We start from the raw sequence: 22441 nt of genomic DNA, 5'->3' as shown, positions 1-22441 counted from the left end.
TGCCAGAAGCCTACATAAATGGTGGTGTCAGAAGCAGCAGCAGCTTCAGGAGCTCTCAAGTCAAAGTATGATAGGTGATCTAGCAACTGCTGAAAAAGAGATTACAGGGGACCCCTGTGCTAGCGCTGGACATAAGACCATACATTGTCAACCCCATTGCCTATACTCACTTCTGGGTCATAGTTCAAGGACAAAGAAGAGCAGTTTTGGCCAAGAGGGAGCAGGGGCCCTGCTGAGTAGTATCAATTGCAATCCCAGGGGTCAGGAGCCCTTCCAAGGTAAGAACCATAGGGCAAGCCAGGAAAGCAGTGACTACTAATCTCAGATCGCATCACCTTGGAAGCACCAAAAATTTCCAAACAGCCAAAATTAACTCTGAAAACAGCAGTGTGAAAATACCTGAAGCTTGGGGTAGTAACCATCCTCCCTAGCCCACTTTCCCTGCTGTAAACAGAGCCCAATTTAGCACAAAGTGAAAGACAAGAAATAGTCTGGGAAAATGAGCAAACAACGATAACAAAAAGAACCTAGCCATAAAAAGCTAATACAGTGACATACAAGATCAAGACACAAACTCTAAAGGAGACAATGAAGTCAAAATTGCTACCAGCATATAAGCAATGCCACAAAAGAAAAAAAAAATGTGAATTCAACATGAGCCTGACAAGAATTCCTATGAGTGATAAAAATTATTTTCAAATCAAAATGGTAGAGGAAAAAGATAGATAAAGAAATGAGAGCAAGGGAAGAAAATTATAAAAATACAATTAACAGCTTCATAAAAGAGGCACAAAAATATTGAAGAAAATAACACCTTGGAAAACAGAATTTATTAAATGGAAAAAAGAGGTACAAAACTTCAGTAATTAAAATGATTCCTTAAAAAGTAAAATTTACTAAATGAAAAAACAGGTACAAAGACTTGCTAAGAAAATAATTCCTTAAGGAGACGAAAGCTGGGAAACAATTTTTGAGGCCAGTATTTCTGATAAAAGCCTCATTTCTAAAATATGTAGGGAACTAAATAAAATTTATAAGAATCCAACTTATTCTCCAATTCAGAAATGGTCAAAGGATATGAACAGGTAGTTTTCTGATGAAGAAATCAAAGTTATATATTGCCATATGAAGAAATGCTCTAAATCACTATTGATTAGAGAAATGCAAATTAAAACAACTCTGAGGTACCACCTCACACTTATCAGATTGGCTAATATGACAAAAAAAATGGAAAATAATAAATGTTGGAGAAGTTGTGGAAAAATTGGAACACTAATGCATTGTTGGTGGAGCTGTGAACTCATCCAACCATTCTGGAGAGCAGTTTGGAACTGTGCCCAAAAAGCTATAAAGCTGTGCATACCCTTTGACTCAGCAATACCACTATTAGGTCTTTTTCCCAAAGAGATCATAAAAAAGGGAAAAGGATCCACATGTACAAAAAAATTACAGTTGCTCTTCTTGTGGTAGCAAGGAATTGGAAATTGAGGGGTTTCCTATCAATTGGGGAATGACTGAACAAGTTGTGGTATATGAATGTAATGGAATACTATTGTGCTGTAAGAAATGATGAGCAGGCAAATTTCAGAGAAACCTGGAAGGACTTGTATGAACTGATGATGAGTGACATGAGCAGAACCAGTAGAACATTGTACACGGTATCAACATTATGCTTGATCAACTGTGATAGACTGGATTCTTCTCAGCAATACAATGGTCTAAGATAGTTCCAAAGGACTCATCATGGAAAATGTTCTCCAAATCCAGAAAAAAAAAGAACTGTGGCATCTAGTTGCAGATAGAACAATACTATTTCTATTTTTTTGTTGTTTTTCTTTTTTGAGGTTTTTCCTTTTTGCTCTGATTCTTCTCTCATAACATGACTAATGCAGAAATACGTTTAATGTGATTGTATATATATAACCTATATCAGATTTCTTGCTGTCTTGGGGAGGGAGAAAAATTTGAAACTAGAAATCTTATAAAAACAAATGTTGAAAACTATCTCTAAATGTAACAGGAAAGTAATAAAATATTTATAAGAAAAAAAGAAAATAATTCCTTAAAAATTAGACTTGAGCAAGTGAAAGCTAATGACTCCTTGAGATATCAAGAAACCAAGTCAAAAGAATGGTAAAAAGATGGAAGAAAATGTGAAATATCTCACTGGAAAAACAATTCACCTAGAAAATAGATCAAGGAGAGATACTTTAAGAATTATTGGACTACCTAAAAGCCATGATCAAAGAATCAATCTAGAGATGATATTTCAAGAAATCATAAAGGAAAACAATATACTAGACCCAGAGGTAAAATATAAAGGAGAAAGAATCTACCAATCATCTTCAGGAAAAGATCCCCAAATGAAAAATCACAGAAATATAACCAAATTCTAGCTCCCAAGTCAAAGAGAAAATATTCAAGTAGTCATATTGACAAATGAATTCTACCAAACTTTTAAGGAACAACCAATGCCAATGTAATATAAATTATTTGAAAATTTCGTAAAGGAGACCTACCAAATATTATTTTATGAAATAAATATCGTTTTGATACCTAAACCAGGGGAAACACAAACAGATAAAGAAAACTACAGACCAATTTCCTTAATATTGAATCAAAAATTTCAATTAAAATACTAGCAAGGAAAATATAGCAATATATTACAAAAATCAAACACCATGACCAGGTGGGGTTTATATTAGAAATGCAGGGTTTATTTGAAATTAAGAAAACTCTAAGTATTATTAGTCATATCAATAACAAAATCAACACAAATCATTTGAGTATATAATAGATGCAGAAAAAAGCCTTTGAGAAAATCCAACAATCAAGCAATACAATGATCCAAGACAATGCCAAAAGATTTATGGTGGAAAATGCTCTCTACATTCAGAAAAATAACTATGGAAACTGAATGCAGAATGGAGCATACTATTTTCACTTTCCTTGTTGCTTTTTTTGTTATTGTTCTTGTTTATTCTCTCTTGTGTTTTTTTTCTTTTGTTCTAATTAATGTGGAAATATGTTTAACATTGCTATTATGTATAACCTATATCAAATTGCTTGTTGGCCTTGGGAGGTGTGAGGGAAGGGAGGGTAGGAGAAAAATTTGGAACTCAAAAAATATCTTTACATGTAATTGATAAAAATTAAAAATGAAAATAAAATATTGAAAAATGCTATTTATAACAATAAGAAAAGAAAAAAGAAATTGGAGGAACAAAAATAGTAAATGAGAAAACAAAACTATTACTCCTTGCAGATGATATGATGGTATACTTAGAGAACTCTAGAGAATCAACTAAAAAACTAGTTGAAATTTAAAATTTCATCAAAGTTACAGGACATAAAATAAATCCATATAAATCATGAGAATTTCTATATACTTCTGACAAAACCCAGCAGGAAGAGATTAAAAAAAGAAATTTCATTTAAAATAACTACAGACAATAGAAACATGTAATGTTTTTTGTTGTTATTATTATTATTATTTATATGTGTGTATATAAATGGAAGTATATATATAATTTATATAGAACTTTAATTCAGCAAAGTGTTTTACAAATAGTGTCTTATTTTATCCTCCCAATAACCACTGGAAATGGTTCATATTATAATTCCCGTTTTAGGCATGAGCAAATTGAGGCAAACAGAAGTTAGGTTATGGGGCAGCTAGGTGGCACAGTGGATAAAGCACCAGCCCTGGATTCAGGAGGACCTGAGTTCAAATCTGGCCTCAGACACTTGACACTTACTAGCTGTGTGACCCTGGGCAAGTCACTTAACCCCCATTGCCCAGCAAAAAAAAAAAAAAAGGTTAGGTGATGACCAAGATGTTTTCAGAAAAAAACCTGTGAGAATTTAGATGAACTCATGCAAAGTGAACTAAAACTGGCGTCTTTCAGTTATCCTAACCGACTGTTAAAAAACTTTCATATTTTTTACCATAATAGTAATAGCAGTATTGTGGTGATGATGGATTGTGAAACACTTAGCTACTCTGATCAAGACAATTATAGAAGAGAATTCCAAAGGACCCATGATGAAAAAATGTTCTCCCCTCCTGAGAGAAAATTGATGATCTCTGAGTACAGACTGAAGCATACTTTTATTTAACTTCCTTCCTTTTTTCTCTTTTGCAAATGTTTTCTTTTATAATATGGTTAGTATGGAAATATGCGTTGTATGAATTCAGATGTATAATCAATGTATGGCTTGCCTTCTCAAGGGGTGGGGAAGGGTCAGGTGGAAGAAAGCAAATGTGGAAATTATTTTTTTTAATAATGAATGTTAATTTTTGTGTGTAATTGGGGAATATTTAAATAAACATTCATGTATATATGTATATATATGTGTGTGTGTATGTATATATAGTATATATGTATAGATAGATAGATGATAGATAGATAGATAGATCTGTTGAGAAGTACTTTTTAGTACTATTGCTGGCATTTATTATTTCTGTGGCTCTAAACAAGTGAATTAACACCTGAGCTTTGGTTTCCTCATCTGCAAAAAGAAAAGGACAACTCTTATACCAGTTACGTAAGAGCCTTATTAGAAAAAAAGTGCTTACAAAAATAAAAAAGAAAAAAAGTGTTTTGTGAAGTTTAAAGCACAATATAAAGTTCTTCTTAAATAATAAATACATTGAAATCTAAAACACAAAAACATAGTCTTTAAAGCAGAACTTTGATTGAGGGACTATGTTCAAATAAAAACTATATATGATTGTCAAAAATTCTCTAGGCCTTATTTTCCTCACTAAATTAAAATTTCAAAGCATTTATCAAGTACCTGACCAAGATCTAGGAGAGTTATTTCAATCTAGTTATCAGTAATGTCCTTCAAGAGACTGAACTTTTTAAAAGCAGGAATTTGGAAGAAGGGGAAGCCTCTGAATTTCCCCAAGATATTGGTTATTAATAATCATTTCTCTCATGAGCTTGAAAATATCTATGGGACATCTAGGTAAAGATAAAGAACATGTGCTTGGTGATATGGAACTAGAACTCAGAAGAGAGATTAGGGATGGGTTTAAAAGTTGGGAGTCATCTGTATGGAAGTGATCTATGGGAGCTAATGAAACCATCAAGAGAAGATTTAAAGACACAAACAGCAGACAGAACCTTAATGGACCCCCATTGTTAGAGGGTGGGACATAGAGGATGATCTAGCAAATGAGACTGAAATTCAGTGCTCAGAGATGTAGGAGGAGGACCAACAAAGATCAAATATATAAAGCCAAGGAAGGAATAGGGCATGGCCAATAATGTCCAGTGTTACAGAGAGGTCCAGAAACATGAAGATGGAGAAAAGATCATCAGCAATGGAAAGGTTTTTGGTAACCTTGGAGAGACCGGTTTCAGGTGAGTGGTGAAGGGCTTTAACTGCCAAGCTGAGAAAGTTGTTATTTTATACTAGAGGCAGGAGGGTTAGAGCTAGCATCAAAGCTCTTTAGAGAAAGGAATTTGTTTACTGAGACCTCTGTTTCAGTAAACTTGGAGAGAGCACTTTTGGTAGAGTTGATTGAATGTGAGCCCGACTTCATGGGACTGAGAAGTGGGGGAGTGGGCGGTGAAGAAATCGAGCTGGCAAGAGGATGGGGAGAGATGGAACAATGCCTCAAGGAGGCGGTAAGGCCAAGGAGAGGTTCTGAGTTGCTATCCCCAGAAACACATTTTTCTAAAACTCAAAATAGCCATAATAGCTATTTAGGGTATGCAGGAGCCATCCTGATTGTTAAATTCCTGTGAGAAATTTCCTTGGAAATAGGCAAGCCACAAATAAGGGCTTGATTTAGTTTGTTGATTATTTTGACTTAAGAAAGTGATGGAGAAAATGCCAATAATGAAGATGAAACCTGGGGCAGCTAGGTGGCATATTGGCAAAAGTACCAGGCCTGAAGTCAGGAAGACTAATTTTCCTGAGCTCAAATCCTGCCTCAGACACTTCTTAGCTGTGTGACCCTGGGCAAGTCCTTTAATCTTGTTTGTCTCAGTTTCCGCATCTGTAAAATGAGCTGGAGAAGGAAATGGCAAATCACTCTAGCGTCTTTGCTGAGAAAACCCCAAATGGGTTATGAAGAATCAGACATGATTAAAACAACAGGACAAGATTAAACTTAAAAGTGTATCCAGCTCTGACAACCAGCTGTTAAATATTTACCAGCACAACACTGAGGGTATGGAATAACAACATAATGAATTGGAAAGACCAAAGGGCAAATAATCAGGGGACTTGGTTTCTACTCCTCGATTATGACACTAAAGAGTTGGCTATGGGGCGGGTAGGTGGCACAGTGGATAGAGCGTTGGTCAGGAGGACCTGAATTCAAATATGAACCTAGATACTTACTAGTGGTATGACCCTGGGCAAGTCACTTGACTCAAGTTACCTCAAAAACAAACAAACAAAGAGATTTAGCTAGTTACTTTGATGGGCTCAAAGGAGCTGAGAGTTAGGATAGTATAGCAGGACTCAGAGTTAGCAGAGAACCAAGTCTGTATCCTGCCTGGTCACATGCCCATCAGTATGGACTGAGATAAAGTATGTATGAGGCTTTGCAAACTTAAAGAGCTATACATTAACATGCCAGTTATTATTTGAGATGTCAGAGAACTTAGGAGATCACCTATCTGGTCCATATCTTTCATTTTATAAATGAAGAAAGTGAAGCCAAGAGAGGAGGGCAGTAGGGTACAGTAGACAGAGCACTGGATTTTCAGTCAGAGGGCTTGGTTCTCAGATTCGTTATGTATAGAACAAAGAGGCTAAAAAACACGATCCCTAAGGTACCTTAAATGTTCAAATTGATGATCGCTTAGGGGTTTGCCCAATGTCATACAGACTATAAGAAGAGGAATCTAGATTTGAACTCAGGTACTTCAGCTCCTAAGCAAGTGTTATTTCCACTACAAGACACTGCTTCTTTCTCTTGCTAGCTTCAAGTATCCCATTAATAAAATTAGGAAATTGAACTAGATCATGTGTAAGGTACCTTCCAAATCTAATTTCCTTTGGTCTGTGTGTGCTCTAGGATGTATAACAATAGTACATTTTTTCACTCTTTCTTTATACCAGGGCCAGGGAAAGGCATTTTGAGGTCAGTACCAAAATGCTTCTCTAATATCTCCAGACAATATTTTATAGTAGAAGGTTGGAATGTGAATCGGGAAGATATCAGTTCAAATGTTGCCACTGAAAGACTCCAGTTCTGTGACTCTGAGCAAGCCCATTAAGTTTATATGTCCCAAATAACTCTGTAGGAAGCTAGAAGGTGCAGATCTGCATTGGCCGAGGGGGTTTCCTCACTGGGAGAGGTGCCGAGGCACAAATGATCCCAAGCTGGAATGGGAAGGGGGCAGGGTGCGGGGAGAACATTACATGCCATCTCGGAGGCGAAGTCCTACCTTTTTCTGGATTAGAGGCTTGATCACGTAGACACAAAGCAGAACTGCACAGCTGATGCCCAATACCACCCCCAGAGTGACAGCTGGAGCCAGAAGAGCAGTGACCACCTGCAGGGACTCTGTCCAGAAGTGCAGCTTGATGTCCTGGAGGCAAACGCCTGTCATCAGGTTGACCTGGGCCATGAGTGAACTTCCAGAGAGAATCAGCGCCCTCCTCCTTGGCCCTCACTTCAGAGCCTCCCCCTCCTGCACAAGAGGACTTCTTTGCAACTTCTCAGAGAGGAGTCTGCCTGACTGAGCCTTGCACAAAGCCTGTAACCCAGCGAGGCCTTGGCCACCCCTGTCTGGTCCCCATCTCTCTGGCCTTCACTCCCAGCAATTCTCAAAGCCCTGGGCAGTTTTACCTAAAAGTGGAGGAGAGAGTAGAGGCCTGTCCCAGGGCACTATCCAGGCTTGTGGGAGTTCAGGGCCTCTGCTCACACAGACCCCAGCATACTTTCCTGTCTGACTCATCCTCCACCCCTCTCTCCACCCCTCTCCCTCCCTCTGCTTTGAGAGAGGGAGGAGCCACTACAGGCTACATAGCAGACCCTTTTGTAACCAAAAACCTGCCCTATGGAGCATGCCCAGTTCCAACTCTTCAAAGCATTTTCCACAAGCACTTAGAAGTAATTTGGAGGGCTCAGAGCTAAAAGTAACCTGGAATCTAATATTCAAATCATGTGTGAAAGCACATTAAGGGGCCTTGGGTTTTAGAAAGAATTTAGAAAGTTCTGCAACTTAATACTGGTGTGGCCTCAGAAAAAAAATCCTTGTCTCATTTGGACTCAGTTTTCTCCTTTGTTTTGTTTTGTTTTGTTTTTTTGCAGGGCAATGGGGGTTAAGTGACTTGCCCAAGGTCACACAGCTAGTAAGTGTCAAGTGTCTGAGGCCGAATTTGAACTCAGGTACTCCTGAATCCAGGGCCTGTGCTTTATCCACTGGGCCACCTAGCTGCCCCCAGTTTTCTCCTTTGTAAAACAAAGAAGTTGAATTAGAGGCTCAGGACAGAATGAACCTAAAAAGCTGAGGCTGACAGGCAAGGTAGAAAAAAGATGGAAAGAGCTAAAGTGTAGAAGGAAGCCTCAAGATTATTTATGCCAGACCTGGAGAGAGCAGGAGACAGTGGAAACTGTGAGATTTGGAGGCAGAAGATCATAGTAACTTCTCCCTCTTGGTTTCTTCTTATCCTCTCTCTTTTTATTCCTTTTAAATTCATACTGGAGAAACCTGAGAGAAAAAGACAGAAACAGAAAGAATCTTAGACATTGTATAGTCTATTTCTCTTATTTCACAGATGAGGAAACTGAGGGCCAAAGAGGTTGGATACAGTTAGTACTTGGGGGATGTAGGATTTGAAAGTGGGTCTTCTGGTCACAGATTTAGGACTTTCCCCACTCTTTCTGGGACCTCTCTGTTATTGATCAATTCTTCTGACTTTCCTGTCTTCCAGGCAGGCTCTGGTTGTCATGTTGACAAGGCGATTTCTAAGCTACAAAGTGATGGTTGACATAAGGAAATCTCTGACCTACCCAGGAGTAGCTCCTGTGCTAGGTCATGATCCAAGACTGACAATAAGGAGTTAAGGCAATGGTTACAGGTCATGCCCAATAGGCCCTTATTTGTCTGATATAGGGATCTGGGCTCCTTAGGAGCATGGAATTCTTGAGCTGGGGACCTGAGCACCTTCCCTCTGATGAGTGGGCACTTGGCTAGGACAGGGAATGGTGCATACATTTAAGTTGCCACCAGGTGGTCTTGTTTGTTTCCCTGCTCCAGTCAGAGAAACTGGAAGTTCAACAAATAGTTCTACCAGACACCTACTCTTCAGTGTGACAGAGGCTGGAGAGCCAAGAAGATCTGGATTCAAGTCCCTCCCCCTGACACATACTGGTTGTGCAACAGTGGTCAAGTCACTTGATCCTGCAATTTCCCAGACAATTCTCTAAATTGCAGAGAAGATTCTATCCAGCATTGATAGAAGGGGTTTCCTCACCCATGAGCTCCCTACATCACTGAAATCACAGGTTCAGTCCTTGTCTCTATCCTTAGTCTATGCAAAGGGGTGTGCCAAGGATGCAAGTACTGATATGACTGGGAGTAAGCCTGTTCTCAAGGAATAACCAACATAACGGGGACAAGGGCAAATGCACAATTAAGTGTGAGGTGAGGTTTAAATGATCAGTGAAGTGAGATGCTTACATTTGTGTTTTCTGTCACTGTAATCTTCTGTTGTTATTCAGTCATGTCCAACTCTTCAGGAGCCCAGTTGGGGTTTGTTTTCTTGGTAAAGATGCTGGCATGGTTTGCCATTTTTTCTCCAGTTCATTTTATAGATGAGGAAACTGAGGCAAACAGAGTAGTGACTTGCCCAGAGTCACACAGCTAATAAGTATCTAACACCATATTTGAACTAAGAAAGATGAGTCCTCCAGACTCCAGGCTTACCCGTCTATCTATTGTGCTACCAAGCTGCCCTTTCTATCACTTCTTTATGTAGAAACTGAATAAACATTTGCTAGGCATGCCTGCTCAGTGCTACATTGGATTAGATGTTTTCTGAGGCTTGTTGTAGTTCTGAGATTCTGTAATTCCATGAAGGCATTTTCTCTGTGGTAAAAGAAACAGGGACCTGGAAATCAGAGAGGACTGTTCCCTTGAAACTGATAGGAAATCCTGTAGCTGCATTTGTTTGTAGCACTTTATGGCATTTGATTTTCTTACTGTTTAGTGAAGTGGCATTCTGGGTTCTTTATCATTTGATTCTTGTAAGGCAGGGGAGGAATTAAGACCTATATCTTACAGATAAAGAGGCTGAGGCTCAAGGAGATAATGTGACTCCCTCCAGATCTCACAAATGGACTTAGAGCTGACTTGGAGCTCTGATTGCATTTGTATGAGGAACTCAGGGGAGAAAGTTTTCTCTACTAATTTAGGTTGGTACTTTCTCTATAACTTTTCATTTTTGAGAGCTGTTTGGAGTCCTAAAAGTTAAAGCAACTTACCTAGGGTCACACAATCATTGAATACAGTTCTTTCTGGCTCAATCAAGAAACATTTATTAAATTCCTACTACATGCCATGTAGTATGCTAAGTGCTAGGGATATAAAAAGAGGCAAAAGACAATCCCTGCCCTCAAGGAGCTTACAATTTAACAGGAAAGACAACATATACACTAATGAATAAGAAGTATAATATATACCGAATAAATAGGAAATGATTAACAGAGGAAAGGCACTGGGATTGAGGAGTTGGGAAGTCTTCCTGTAGGAAGTGGAATTTTGTTGTTATTGTAGTTTAGTTGATTTAGTCATGTCTAATTCTTTGTGACCCCATTTGGAGTTTTCTTGGCAGCCATACTAGAGTAGTTTGCCATTATCTTCTCTAGCTCATTTGATGGATGGGGAACCTGAGGCAAACAGGGTTAAGTGACATGCCCAAGGTCATACAGCTACTAAGTATCTGAGGTCAGATTTGAACTCAGGAAGAGGAGTCAGGAAGACTCCAGGCCAGGCACTCTATCCACTTTACCACCTACCTGACCATAGGTGGGATTTTAGTTGCAACTTAAAGTAAGCAAGGGAGGTCAGTAATTGCAGTGGAAAAGGTGGCTCAGAGGACAGTTACCTATTTGATAGAATATGTTACTTCTCAAGTGCAATATGATTATAGATTTAAATCTAGAAGAGACCTTAGAAATCATCTTGTCAAACCTGGTCATTTTACAGAGATACAGGAAAATAAAACCCAGAAAAGTTAAGGGATTTACCCAAGGTCACACTGGTAGTAAGTGGCAGCCTCAGGATTCAAATACAAGTCGTCAGACTCCAAATTCAGTGCTCTTTCCTCTGTAAATAGTAGACTGATTCTCTAGTCTAGGGATCTTTCTGTTACTACCCTACTTCATCTCATATAACATGTTATATTTTATAAGTTATATAGAAATATAATGATCACCTTTTCTGAGCCAAAAATTAAATTAAACAAGTCAACAAAAAAGGTTTTACAAAGCCTCATTCAAAGTGTGCTTTCTTTTTCATGGAATTGAGATTGTCTCAGGAAATCTAGGATATATAGTAATACATATTATGATATGTCTATATGTATACATACATATGTGCATATATAGGATGTCCCCAAAATAGTGCAATTCAGTTTTAAGCTTTAATAAGTTTAAATACACACTAAGATTTTTTTGTTTGTGTGGAAGTGAGCCTAGTTAATATAGAGTACTGGAAAGAGGAGACTACACCCTATTCATTTTGTGACCTTGATTAAGTCAATTCTTCAATTTGGGCCTCATTTTCCCTATTTATAAAATAAGATCAAGGCACTTAAGCTTTGGAAAGGCCTTTCAGACATTACCAGTTCAACTCCCTCATTTTTAAAGATGAGCAACTGAGGCCCATTTTTTTTTTAAGCGATTTGCCTAAAGTCACATAATGTGTTGAGATTTGACTCAGGCCTTCTCAATCTAGGGCTCTTTCCAGTGTATCCCGCTGGAACTCCAAGGCTCCTGCCAATTCCCTGCAGTAGAATGGAGAGCACCCTGGAATTGGTTTCCCAGGAGGATCGTAGTTCCGTTTCTGGCTCTGTGACTGAGCAGCGATCTGTCCCATCTGTGAAACACAAGACCTGGACTAAATCATCTGCAAGTTTCCTTCCAGCCTGGACTGTTCCTTGGTCCTTCCCTGCTGGTGGGAAACACTTGGCACTTTTCCTCCTGTCTGTGTCCCTGCTTCCTCCCTTTCCTTTCTCATGGAAAAGAAGCCTAAGAAATACATTCATTGAAAGTGTACCCTCCGGCAAAGGGACTGAGCATGCTCAGTAGCAAGGGAGGGTTTTAGTGGAGAGTAACAAACTCTCCTCCTCATCTGTTCCCTGGAAACTTCCGAATTCTTTCCCCATCTGCTCCATGGAGAGATCTCCAGTCCATGTCTCTCGCCGAGGGCCACGCCACTGCCGGGCTGGGACATAATGAGGCCAGGCAGTCCCTCGGGGGTTTGCCTCCCTCCGTGGAGTTGGATATGGGCTACAAACTTCTTTACGGTTTCTTTAGTCTTGCAGCTGCGTGCGCGGGCCTCGCAGGCTCCCAGCCACTTCCGGGAAAGTGCTGTGCCCAAGATTGGGATGGGAGCCCTGTTGGAAAACTCAAGTTTGTTTTGTAGAAGGGATGCCTGGGAGCTCTGCAGTAATCAGTCAGTCCTTGCAATTTTTAGCCCACCTTTCTTCCCATCAAAGGCTTCGCACCATGCAGACGGATGTCATCCCTGGGAAGAACCCCCTGCTCTTTTCCAGGGTCTCCTGGAAGGAGCTCCTTTGGAAGATCGGGTAAGCCCCCGCCCCTTCCCCCCCAAGAAGAAACCATAGTATTGAGACTTCTGCCTCAGTTTCTTTCAAAGTCTGATTTTTTTTTCTTTTTCATTTCACTCCCTGATTTTTGTGTCATCTGTAACCTGGGGCGAGCTTGTCACAGTTCTGAGATTGTGTTGTTTTTGAGGTTGATGCTTATCAGGCTTGATGTCTGTAGTAAGTGTATCATTTACAAATCCTCAGCTATAAAAATGAAAAGGCTGGAGTAGAACTTCCAAAACCTCTTTTAGGGCTAACTTTCAGTGAAGATGGGTTGTAGAAGAAGGAGCACTGGGTTGGGAAGTATTCAGATCCCAACACTTGGCGTTTTGCATAACTTTGAACAAGTCATTTGCTCTCCTGACTCTCAGTTTCTTCTCATGTAAAAAGTGAGTAATAATACTCTATGTACCTAATCAGGTTGCTATGAAGAAAGCACTTTGGAAACCTTAAAGAGCCATATGTAAAATCCAGCCTCAGACACTTGACACTTACTAGCTGTATGACCTTGGGCAAGTCACTTAACCCTTATAGCCCTGCAAAATATAGATAGATAGATAGATAGATAGATAAATAGATGTAAATGTGAATTACTTTTTTTTTTTGGTGTGATTAGAGATACATTTTTTTTCCTTCTCTGAACCTCAGTTTCCTCATATATGAAATTAGGGGATTGAGCTAGATGTTATTGAGGTTTTTTCTTCCCTATCTCTAAAACCCATGATCCAAATAATAGATTAGGTTTATACATTCATATCTATGTCTGTCTGTCTATCTTTCTATCTATCTATCTATCTATCACTATCTAATCTTCTAGTTGGTTCCTTTTATTTTTTGTTGATCCAGACCCAAGATTTCATCAGGATGGAGAATTCTTGGTGAAGGAATCTCCACTAGGCATGCAGACTGGTATCTTTTTATGTGATTTATTGTCTTAGAGAGTTGTCTTGAACACTGAGAGGTTAAGTGACTGTCCCAGAGGCACACAGCTATGTCAGAGGCTGGACTTGACTGCATATCTTCCTGACTCTATCCTGTTGCCACATGGTCTGTCCTCCCTCCTTTTCCTTTTTCCTTCCTTCCTTCCTTCCTTCCTCCTTCCTCCTTCCTCCTTCTTCCTTCCTTCCTTCCTTCCTTCCTTCCTTCCTTCCTTCCTTCCTTCCTTCCTTCCTTCCTTCCTTCCTTCCTTCCTTCCTTCCTTCCTTCCTTCCTTCCTTCCTTCCTTCCTTCCTTCGTCATTTCATCAGTATAGATTCCTGATGTAAAACTCAAATAGAGATCCCTGTAGAGCATATATTGACTTAAAAATCACAAATTTACATTATCTTTGTTGTATTGTATTTTTTACAGAATTTTCCAATTACATTTTAATCTGCTTTGGCTGTATTTGGGAGTTTTACAGGCCACTTGCAGCTGGTTGGTTTTGAGCTTGATACCTCTGGTGTAGAGAGCTCACAGTGATAAACTTCCTGTACCAATATGGGTCATCACTTTTCTACAACTTATACTCCTGGAGAGGTGATTGAGGGACTGAAAGGTGAAGCAATTTGTCCCAGGGTCATGCAGTCAGTTACTTGTCAGAGGGAATTCTTTAATCTAGGTCTTTCTGATTCTGGAGCCATCCACACTAGGCAGCCTCTCATTGATATTTATACAGAGCTTGAGTAAATGCTTATTTAATTGTTCACAAAGTGTTTTTCACACCTTATCTCATTCCATTCTTACAATAATGCTGTGATTTAGGTAGTGCAATAATTTCCCCCTTTTTGAAAATAAAAAACTGAAGCTAATAGAAGTAAAGCAATTTGTCCAAGGAATCAATCAAGTAGGAGATACTGGAGTCAGACCTTGAAAGTAATTCTTAGAGTCAATTCCAGAACTGATACTATGCCACCTTATTTCACAAATATGAGAGGCCAATTTTGGTAGTAATTGCAATTAGAGTTATTTTGAGAAATAGACTATTTATGGAAGTAGTGAAGTTCCTATCACTGTAACTGAATTTATGCTTTTGCATTATGGTACTGGAGAAGACCTTTGAGAGTCCCTTGGACAGCAAGGAGATAAAATAAGTCAATAGTTAAATTAATTCAGGCTTTTCACTGGAAAGTCAGATACTGAAGCAGAAGCTTAAATATTTTGGCCACATAATAAGAAGACAGAACTCATTGGTAAAAACCCTGATGCTGGGAAAGATTGAAGGCAAAAGGAAAAGGAGATGGCAGAGCATGAGATGGATAGAGAGTGTCATGGAAACAATGAACTTGAGCTCAGACAGACTTTGAGAGATGGTGGAAGAGAGAAGGGGCTGGCAAGCTATCACCCATGAGCTCACAAAGAGTCAGACATGACTGAACAACTGAAGTACAACAACATAGGTGTTCTACTGGAGGGTGAATGACCACTTGTCATTGTTGTAGAAGGGATCCCCAATTATGCAGTGGTTGGACTAGATGATCTGTGAGGTCCCTGTTACCACTGAGGTTTATTTATAAAATATACACATTTAGAATATACTACTGCTAAAATTTCATTCTTGGTGGGCAGAGAAGAGAATAAGTTATTGAGTAAATGAGTTAGTGAATGACTCTGTGGGATGGGGGTGAAGGCTGAGCTATTTGGCTGGGTCTGGATTATCCTGAGGTGATCTTTGGTCATTGATGAATATGCTGGAATCACAGGAGTCAAGTGAACTTTAAAGGATTTTATGAATTTGAAATACTGCAGCATAGGTGGTGTGGTTAGGTGGTACAATGGATAAAGCACTGGGATTGGAATCATGAAGATCTGAGTTAAAATCTGGCCTCAGAAATTTACTAGCTGTGTGATCTTGGGCAAGTCCCTTAACCCTATTTACCTCAGTTTCCTCATCCATAAAAAGAGTTGGAGAAGGAAATGGCAAACTACTCCAATATCTTTGCCAAAAAAAATACAGCCCTCTAAACGAGGTCACTAGGAGTAGAACAGGACTGAAAAACACTGAACAATACTGCAGCAGAGTGTCTCTTGACATTGGAAAAATTAACTGTTGGGGATTGAGGACACCTGGTTCTTGTCCTTCCTCTGTCACAAATTTACTAAGACTTTGGATGTCCTTTGTCTTAATATCTCTCAACTTCATTATCAGTACAATTAATGATTCTTTGTTGTTGTTGTATTTGCATTGTTTCAGTCATGTCTAACTGTATGACCCCATTTGTGGTTTTTTTGTTTGTTTGTTTTTTTGGCAAAGATACTGGAGTGATTTGGCATGTTTTCCAACTCCTTTTATAGATGTGGAAACTGAGGCAAACAGGGTTAAGTGACTTGCCCAGGGTCATACAGCTATCACGTGCCTGAGGATGGCTTTGCACTTGACTCCAGGCCTGGTGCCCTATTCACTGTACCACCTAGCTGCCCTGTTCCACTTAGATTATCTAATTTCTACCATTACTTTGAGTGCTAACATTCTATTACATTTCCTCCCAACCTCAGTATTCCACATTCCAGCATTCTGATATTCTGTATTCATAGAATCACAGAATGGACTAGGTAATACAGAAAAGTATTTAATAATATTCCTTCTGGCTCATCCATGTTAGGCTTATTTAAGAGTTGTGACAAATACACATGAAATACAAGAAAAAGAATGTTTGATTGTGTGGTACAGAGCATCAGGGCCCAGTAGAGAGAAATATGGGCCAGTGTCATTGGGGAAGGCACAACAGGAGATCATGGGTTCAGAGATTTAGAGCTGAGATGGACCTTAGAGGCCAACCCTAGTCCAATAACTCCCTTATTAGTCAGACGAAGAACTGAGGCTAAGGAAGGTTCAATGAATGACTCAAGGTCACATAGCTGGTACTTCATCTGAAGTGGGCTGTGCAACACAAGTAGAAGACATAGCTAGAGGTGATGACTGCCATCATCCATGAAGCCTGAGGATGAAGGTTAGAACAACTGGTACAGATTTGAATTTAAGAGGAAGAAGAACCTTGTGATAACAAAGACTGGCCAGCAGCAGCAGCAACAACAACTAGCAATTACATAATGTTTTAAGGTTTATAAAGCATTTTACAAATATTTCCTTATTTGATCCTCACAATAACCCTGGGAGGTACATGCTGCTATTAACCACACTTAATTAATGAGGAAACTGAGGCAGGCAGTGGTTAAGTAACTTGCTCAGGGTCATATATCTAGAAAGTGGGTGAAGCAGGATTTGAACTCAGGTCTTCCTGATACCAGATCCAGCCACTCTGTCATTGGGGTACCTAACTGCCTTTCTCTAGAAGTAGAATGACAAGATTCCTGATGAGTTAGTGAGCTGTCTGTTGTGGAAATTGTTTAAAGGAGATGCTACTTGATCCCCAGTAAGGAAAGATTTAGAGTATGTTCTTTTATTAAGTTAGAGGCTGGGATGGTTGGCTTCAAAGGATCTTTCTGGCTTTAGAAACATAAAGCGTGGGTCTGAGGTAGTCTTGTTTGAGGAGGGGGAACAGATAAGAGAGTGTTCCACTGAGGGGAATAGAGCGAGTCAAGGCACTGAGGGATCTTCTGATAGATATGAGGCTCTAGATACTGGTATAATTCAACAAGTACCCTTCCTATATGTTGATCACTGTTCTAGCAGATGAAGAATACAATGGCAAAAACAACAGCAAAACCGTGCTCCAATCATCAAAGACCACACATCCTACCTACATTCAACAACAGGTCCATATATAAATACATGCACAATATATACAAAATAATTACAAATTAATCTGGGGGGGAGCATAAATTCTGAGGAAAAAAGCCCTGGTGTTGCTTGATCTCAACTGTGAAAGGAACCAGGGAAGTCAGAGGCAGAGGTGAGAAGAGAGATCATTCTAGCTATGGAAGATTGCTTGGGCAAAGACCTAGAAATAGGATGTCAGATATGGTACACAGAAAGTAGATTAGTGTTTGGCTGGAACGTACAGGGCATGATGGGGAATAAAATAAAATCAACCTAGAAAGATTGAATGGAGAAAGAGAGTGAATAAATGCTAAGCAATAACAATAGCTAACATTTATAGAGTGCTTACTGCATACCAGACACTGTGCTAAGTGCTTTACAATTATCTTATTTGGTGGTCACAACAATGCTGAGAGGCAATTGCTGTTATTATCCTCATTTTACAGATGAGGAAACTGAGGTAAATAAAAATTAAGTGACTTGCCCAGGATTACCTATTTATAAGTATCTGAGGAAAGATTTGAACTCTGGTCTTTCTGACTACAGACCGACTGATCTAGCCACCATGCCACTTAACTGCCTTGAAACAAAATACTATGTATTTTATCCTAGGGGTAATAGGGAGCAACCAGAGCTTCTTGAGCATAGGGTTGACATGATCATATCAATTTGACAGCTAAGAGAGAGAACAATAAAGCAGCTTTTGCAGCAGGCCAGGCAAGAAATAAAGATGGTCCTAGCCAGAGTGGTGGCTGTGTGAGTAGGTGGAGGTTCAGGGAGACAGACACAAGGGATTTCATGGAGGTGGATCCAATAAGGCTTGACAAGTGATTGGATACTAGGGATGAGGGAGAATGAAGGGTCATCCAACCATCCATCCATCCATCCATCCATCCATCCATCCATCCATCCATCCATCCATCCATCCATCCATCCATCCATCCATCCATCCATCTATCCATCTATCCATCCACAACTATTTATTAAGTGCCTGCTATAGTGAGGGTGACAATAAATGTCTGTAGCCTAGCAGTACTCCTGACAGAAATAGGCAAGTTTGGAAGATCTGGGGGTGGGGTGAGGTACAGATAACAAGCTCAGTTTCCAACATACTTAGTTTGAGATGCCTTTCTCATATTTAGGCGATGTCCAGTTGTCATTTGATAATGGAGGTGTGGAGCTCAGGAGAGAAAGGAGGGCTGGATATATAGATTTGGGCTCCATCTTCATAGGGATGATCATTGCACCCTTTAGAGCTGAAATTCAAAGGTTTAAGGAGGGAAGAGAAGAGTCCCTAGGATGAAACTTTACCTGGACACAAAGCATTGGGTGATATAAAGGAATGAAGAGTCAAGAAAGGAGATAGAAACGGATCATTCAGGTAGGATGAGAACCAATAAAGGGAACAGTTATGAAACTCACAGATGAGAGATTATACAGGTGGAAGGGGATGGTTAGTCAAAAACTGTAGAAATCAAGGATTATGACAGAAAAAGGTCTCCTTTTTCACAGAAAGCAGAGCTGAAAGAGTAACAAGCTGTGTCAGAAGATATGGCTCCACTATTTACTGTTCATATTACTTACTGACTTCATATCCCTGATTCTCAGCTTATTCATCTATGAAATAGGGATAATAATACCTCCTAACTTACCAGCTCATGAGAAAAGCAATATAGAAATATTGGTTATTATTAGACTATTTGCTCTTATGGAGCTGTAGTCACCTACAGCATAGACAAGCCATTTTTGTTGGAAAACTTCAAATGACAGTCATTTGAAGACCAGAGTATTATGATTTTTGGTGTATCTCTTAGTGCTCTCATGTTCTTTTAGCTAGCCATATGGCTCAGGATCCTTGCCCCTTTGAGAGCATCATTAACTTTGTTTAGTCTCTTTCTCCTCAAATGCCCCAAATTCTCTTTTGGAATTTGTGGCTTTCTTATTTTCTCACCAGTACTGCTGTGAACTCTAACCTTACTATCACATCTGCTCTTTGTTTTTGACAATAACAATAGCAAAATTTGGGAGTGGAGAAAAGCATTTTATTTTTTAAAAAAATTTAATCATAAAAGTATTTTATTATTTTCTAGTTACATGTAGAGATAGTTTTCAATATTTGTTTTTTTAAGATATCTAGTTTCAAATTTTTCTCCCTTCCTCCTTTCCCTCCCCCTCTCCAAGACAGCAAGCAATCTGATATAGGTTATATATGTACAATCACATTAAACATTTCTGCATTAGTCATGCTGTGAAAGAAGAATTAGAGCAAAAGGGGAAAATCTCAAAAAAGAAAAACAAAAAAGGTAGAAATAGTATGGTTCAATCTGCATCTAGATGCCACAGTTCTTTTTTTTTCTGGATTTGGAGAGCATTTTCCATCATGAGTCCTTTGGAACTATCTTAGACCACTGTATTGCTGAGAAGAATCAAGTCTATCACAGTTGATCAACACACAATGTTGTTGATACTATGTACAATGTTCTCCTGGTTCTGCTCATCTCACTCAGCATCAGTTCATGTAAGTCCTTCCAGGTTTCTCTGAAATCTGCCTGCTCATCATTTCTTACAGCACAATAGTATTCCATTACATTCATATACCACAACTTGTTCAGTCATTCCGCAGTTGATGGGCAACCCCTCAATTTCCAATTCCTTGCCACCACAAAAAGAGCAGCTATACATATTTTTGTATGTGTGGGTCCTTTCCCCCTTTTTATGATCTCTTTGGGAAAAAAGACCTAATAGCGGTATTGCTGAGTCAAAGGGTATGCACAGCTTTATATAGCCCTTTGGGCATAGTTCCAAAATACTCTCCAGAATGGTTGGATGAGTTCACAGCTCCACCAACAATGCATTAGTGTTCCAATTTTTCCACAACTTCTCCAACATTTATTATTTTCCATTTTTTTTTGTCATATTAGCCAATCTGATAGGTGTGAGGTGGTACCTCAGAGTTGTTTTAATTTGCATTTCTCCAATCAATAGAGATTTGGATCATTTTTTCATATGGCTTTGATTTCTTCATCAGAAAACTGACTGTTCATATCCTTTGACCATTTCTCAATTGGGGAATGACTTGGATTCTTATAAATTGTATTTAGTTCCCTATAAATTTTAGAAATGAGACCTTTATCAGAAATACTGGCTATAAAAATTGTTTCCCAGCTTTCTGCCTCCCTTCTAATTTTCGATGCATTGCTTCTTTTTGTACATAAACTTTTAAATTTAATGTAACCAAAATCATCCATTTTTCAGTTTTCCCATCAGTTTTTGTCAAATACTGAGTTCCTCTCCCAGAAACTGGCATCTTTGGGTTTATCAAACAGTAGATTACTAAAGTCATTTACTAATGTGTCTCCTGTTCCTAACCTATTCCATTGATCCACCACTCTTATGTCTTAGTACAAAATAGTTTTGTTTTGTGTTGTTTATGCTGGGCAATTAGGGTTCAGTGATTTTCCCAGGGTCACACAGCTTGTAAGTGTTAAGTGTCTGAGACCAGATTTTAACTCAGGTCCTCTTGAATCCAGGGCGAGTGCTCTATCCATTGTGTCACCTAGCTACCCCATACCAAATAGTTTTGATGACTGCCGCTTTATAGTAAAGCTTCAGATTTGGTACAGCTGGCCCACCTTCCTGTGAATTTTTTTTTTCATTAGTTCCCTTGATATTCTGGACCTTTTATTCTTCCAGATGGATTTTGTTATTATTTTTGCTAGCTCTATAAAATAATTTTTTTTTTGGTTTTTTGCCTTTTTTTTTTTTTTTGCAGGGCAGTGAGGGTTAAGTGACTTGCCCAGGATCACATAGCTAGTAAGTGTCAAGTGTCTGAGGCTGGATTTGAACTCAGGTCCTCCTGAATCCAGGGCCGGTGCTTTATCAACTGCGCCAACTAGCTGCCCCTCTATAAAATAATTTTTAGGTAGTCTGATTGGTATGGCACTGAATAAGTAAATTAATTTACGTAGAATTGTCATTTTTATTATATTAGCTTGGCCTATCCATGAGCAATTGATCTTTTGCCAATTATTTAGATCTGCTTTTATTTGTGTGAAAAGTGTTATATAATTGTGTTCATAGAGTTCCTGGGTTTGTCTTGGCAAGCAGACTACCAAGTATTTTATCCTGTCTACCATTACTTTTAATGGAATTTCTCTTTCTATCTCTTGCTGTTGTCATGTATAGAAATGCTGGTGATTCACGTGGATATATTTTATATCTTGCAACTTTGCTAAAGTTGTTGTTTCAAGTAGTTTTTTAGTTGATTCTCTAGGATTCTAAAAGTATACCATCATATCATCATCAAAGAGTGATAGTTTTGTATCCTCCCTGCCTATTCTAATTCCTTTAATTCCTTTTTCTTTTCTTATTGCTAAAGCTAACTTTTCTAGTAAAATATTAAATAATAGAGGTGATAATAGACATCCCTGTCTCACCCCTGATCTCATTTGGAATGCCTCTAATTTATCCCCATAACATAATGTTTGCTAAAAGGTTTTAGGTAGATACTGGTATTATTTTAAGGAAAACTCCATGTATTCCTATACTCTCTAGTGTTTTTGTTTGTTTGTTTGGTTTTGGTAAGACAATTTGGGTTAAGTGACTTGCTCAGGGTCACACAGCTAGTAAGTGTCAAGTGTCTGAGTCTGGATTGAACTCAGGTCCTCCTGAATCCAGGGCTGGTGATTTATCCACTATGCCACCTAGCCGCCCCAACTCTCTAGTTTTTTTTTTTTTTAATTAGGAATGAGTGCTGTATTTTGTCAAAAGCTTTTTCTGAATCTATTGAGATAATCATATGATTTTGGTTAGTTTTCTTATTGATGTGGTTGATTATGTTGATAGTTTTCTTAGTGTTGAACCAGCCCTGCATTCCTGGTATAAATCTCACCTGGTCACAGTGTGTTATCCTGATGATCACTTGCTGTAATCTCC

The 22441-nt window shown here is 38.9% G+C and overlaps 2 protein-coding genes across 2 annotated transcripts in view; one reads left to right on the top strand and one right to left on the bottom strand.

The window, feature by feature from the left end:
• Window positions 1-7912, bottom strand: part of EVC (EvC ciliary complex subunit 1) — a 138338-nt gene extending 130426 nt beyond the window's left edge. Inside the window, exon 1 of the mRNA XM_043971603.1 lies at window positions 7416-7912. Coding sequence (XP_043827538.1) covers window positions 7416-7598 — 183 coding nt within the window. The 5' untranslated portion in view covers window positions 7599-7912. The remainder of the gene's footprint in view (window positions 1-7415) is intronic.
• A 4429-nt stretch (window positions 7913-12341) lies between these two features.
• EVC2 (EvC ciliary complex subunit 2) overlaps window positions 12342-22441 on the top strand; it is a 261845-nt gene continuing 251745 nt past the window's right edge. Inside the window, exon 1 of the mRNA XM_043972227.1 lies at window positions 12342-12786. Coding sequence (XP_043828162.1) covers window positions 12433-12786 — 354 coding nt within the window. The 5' untranslated portion in view covers window positions 12342-12432. The remainder of the gene's footprint in view (window positions 12787-22441) is intronic.

This window comes from Dromiciops gliroides, chromosome 6 (assembly GCF_019393635.1).
Source record: "Dromiciops gliroides isolate mDroGli1 chromosome 6, mDroGli1.pri, whole genome shotgun sequence".
NCBI lineage: Eukaryota > Metazoa > Chordata > Mammalia > Microbiotheria > Microbiotheriidae > Dromiciops > Dromiciops gliroides.
This window is presented reverse-complemented; position numbering and strand designations above follow the sequence as displayed.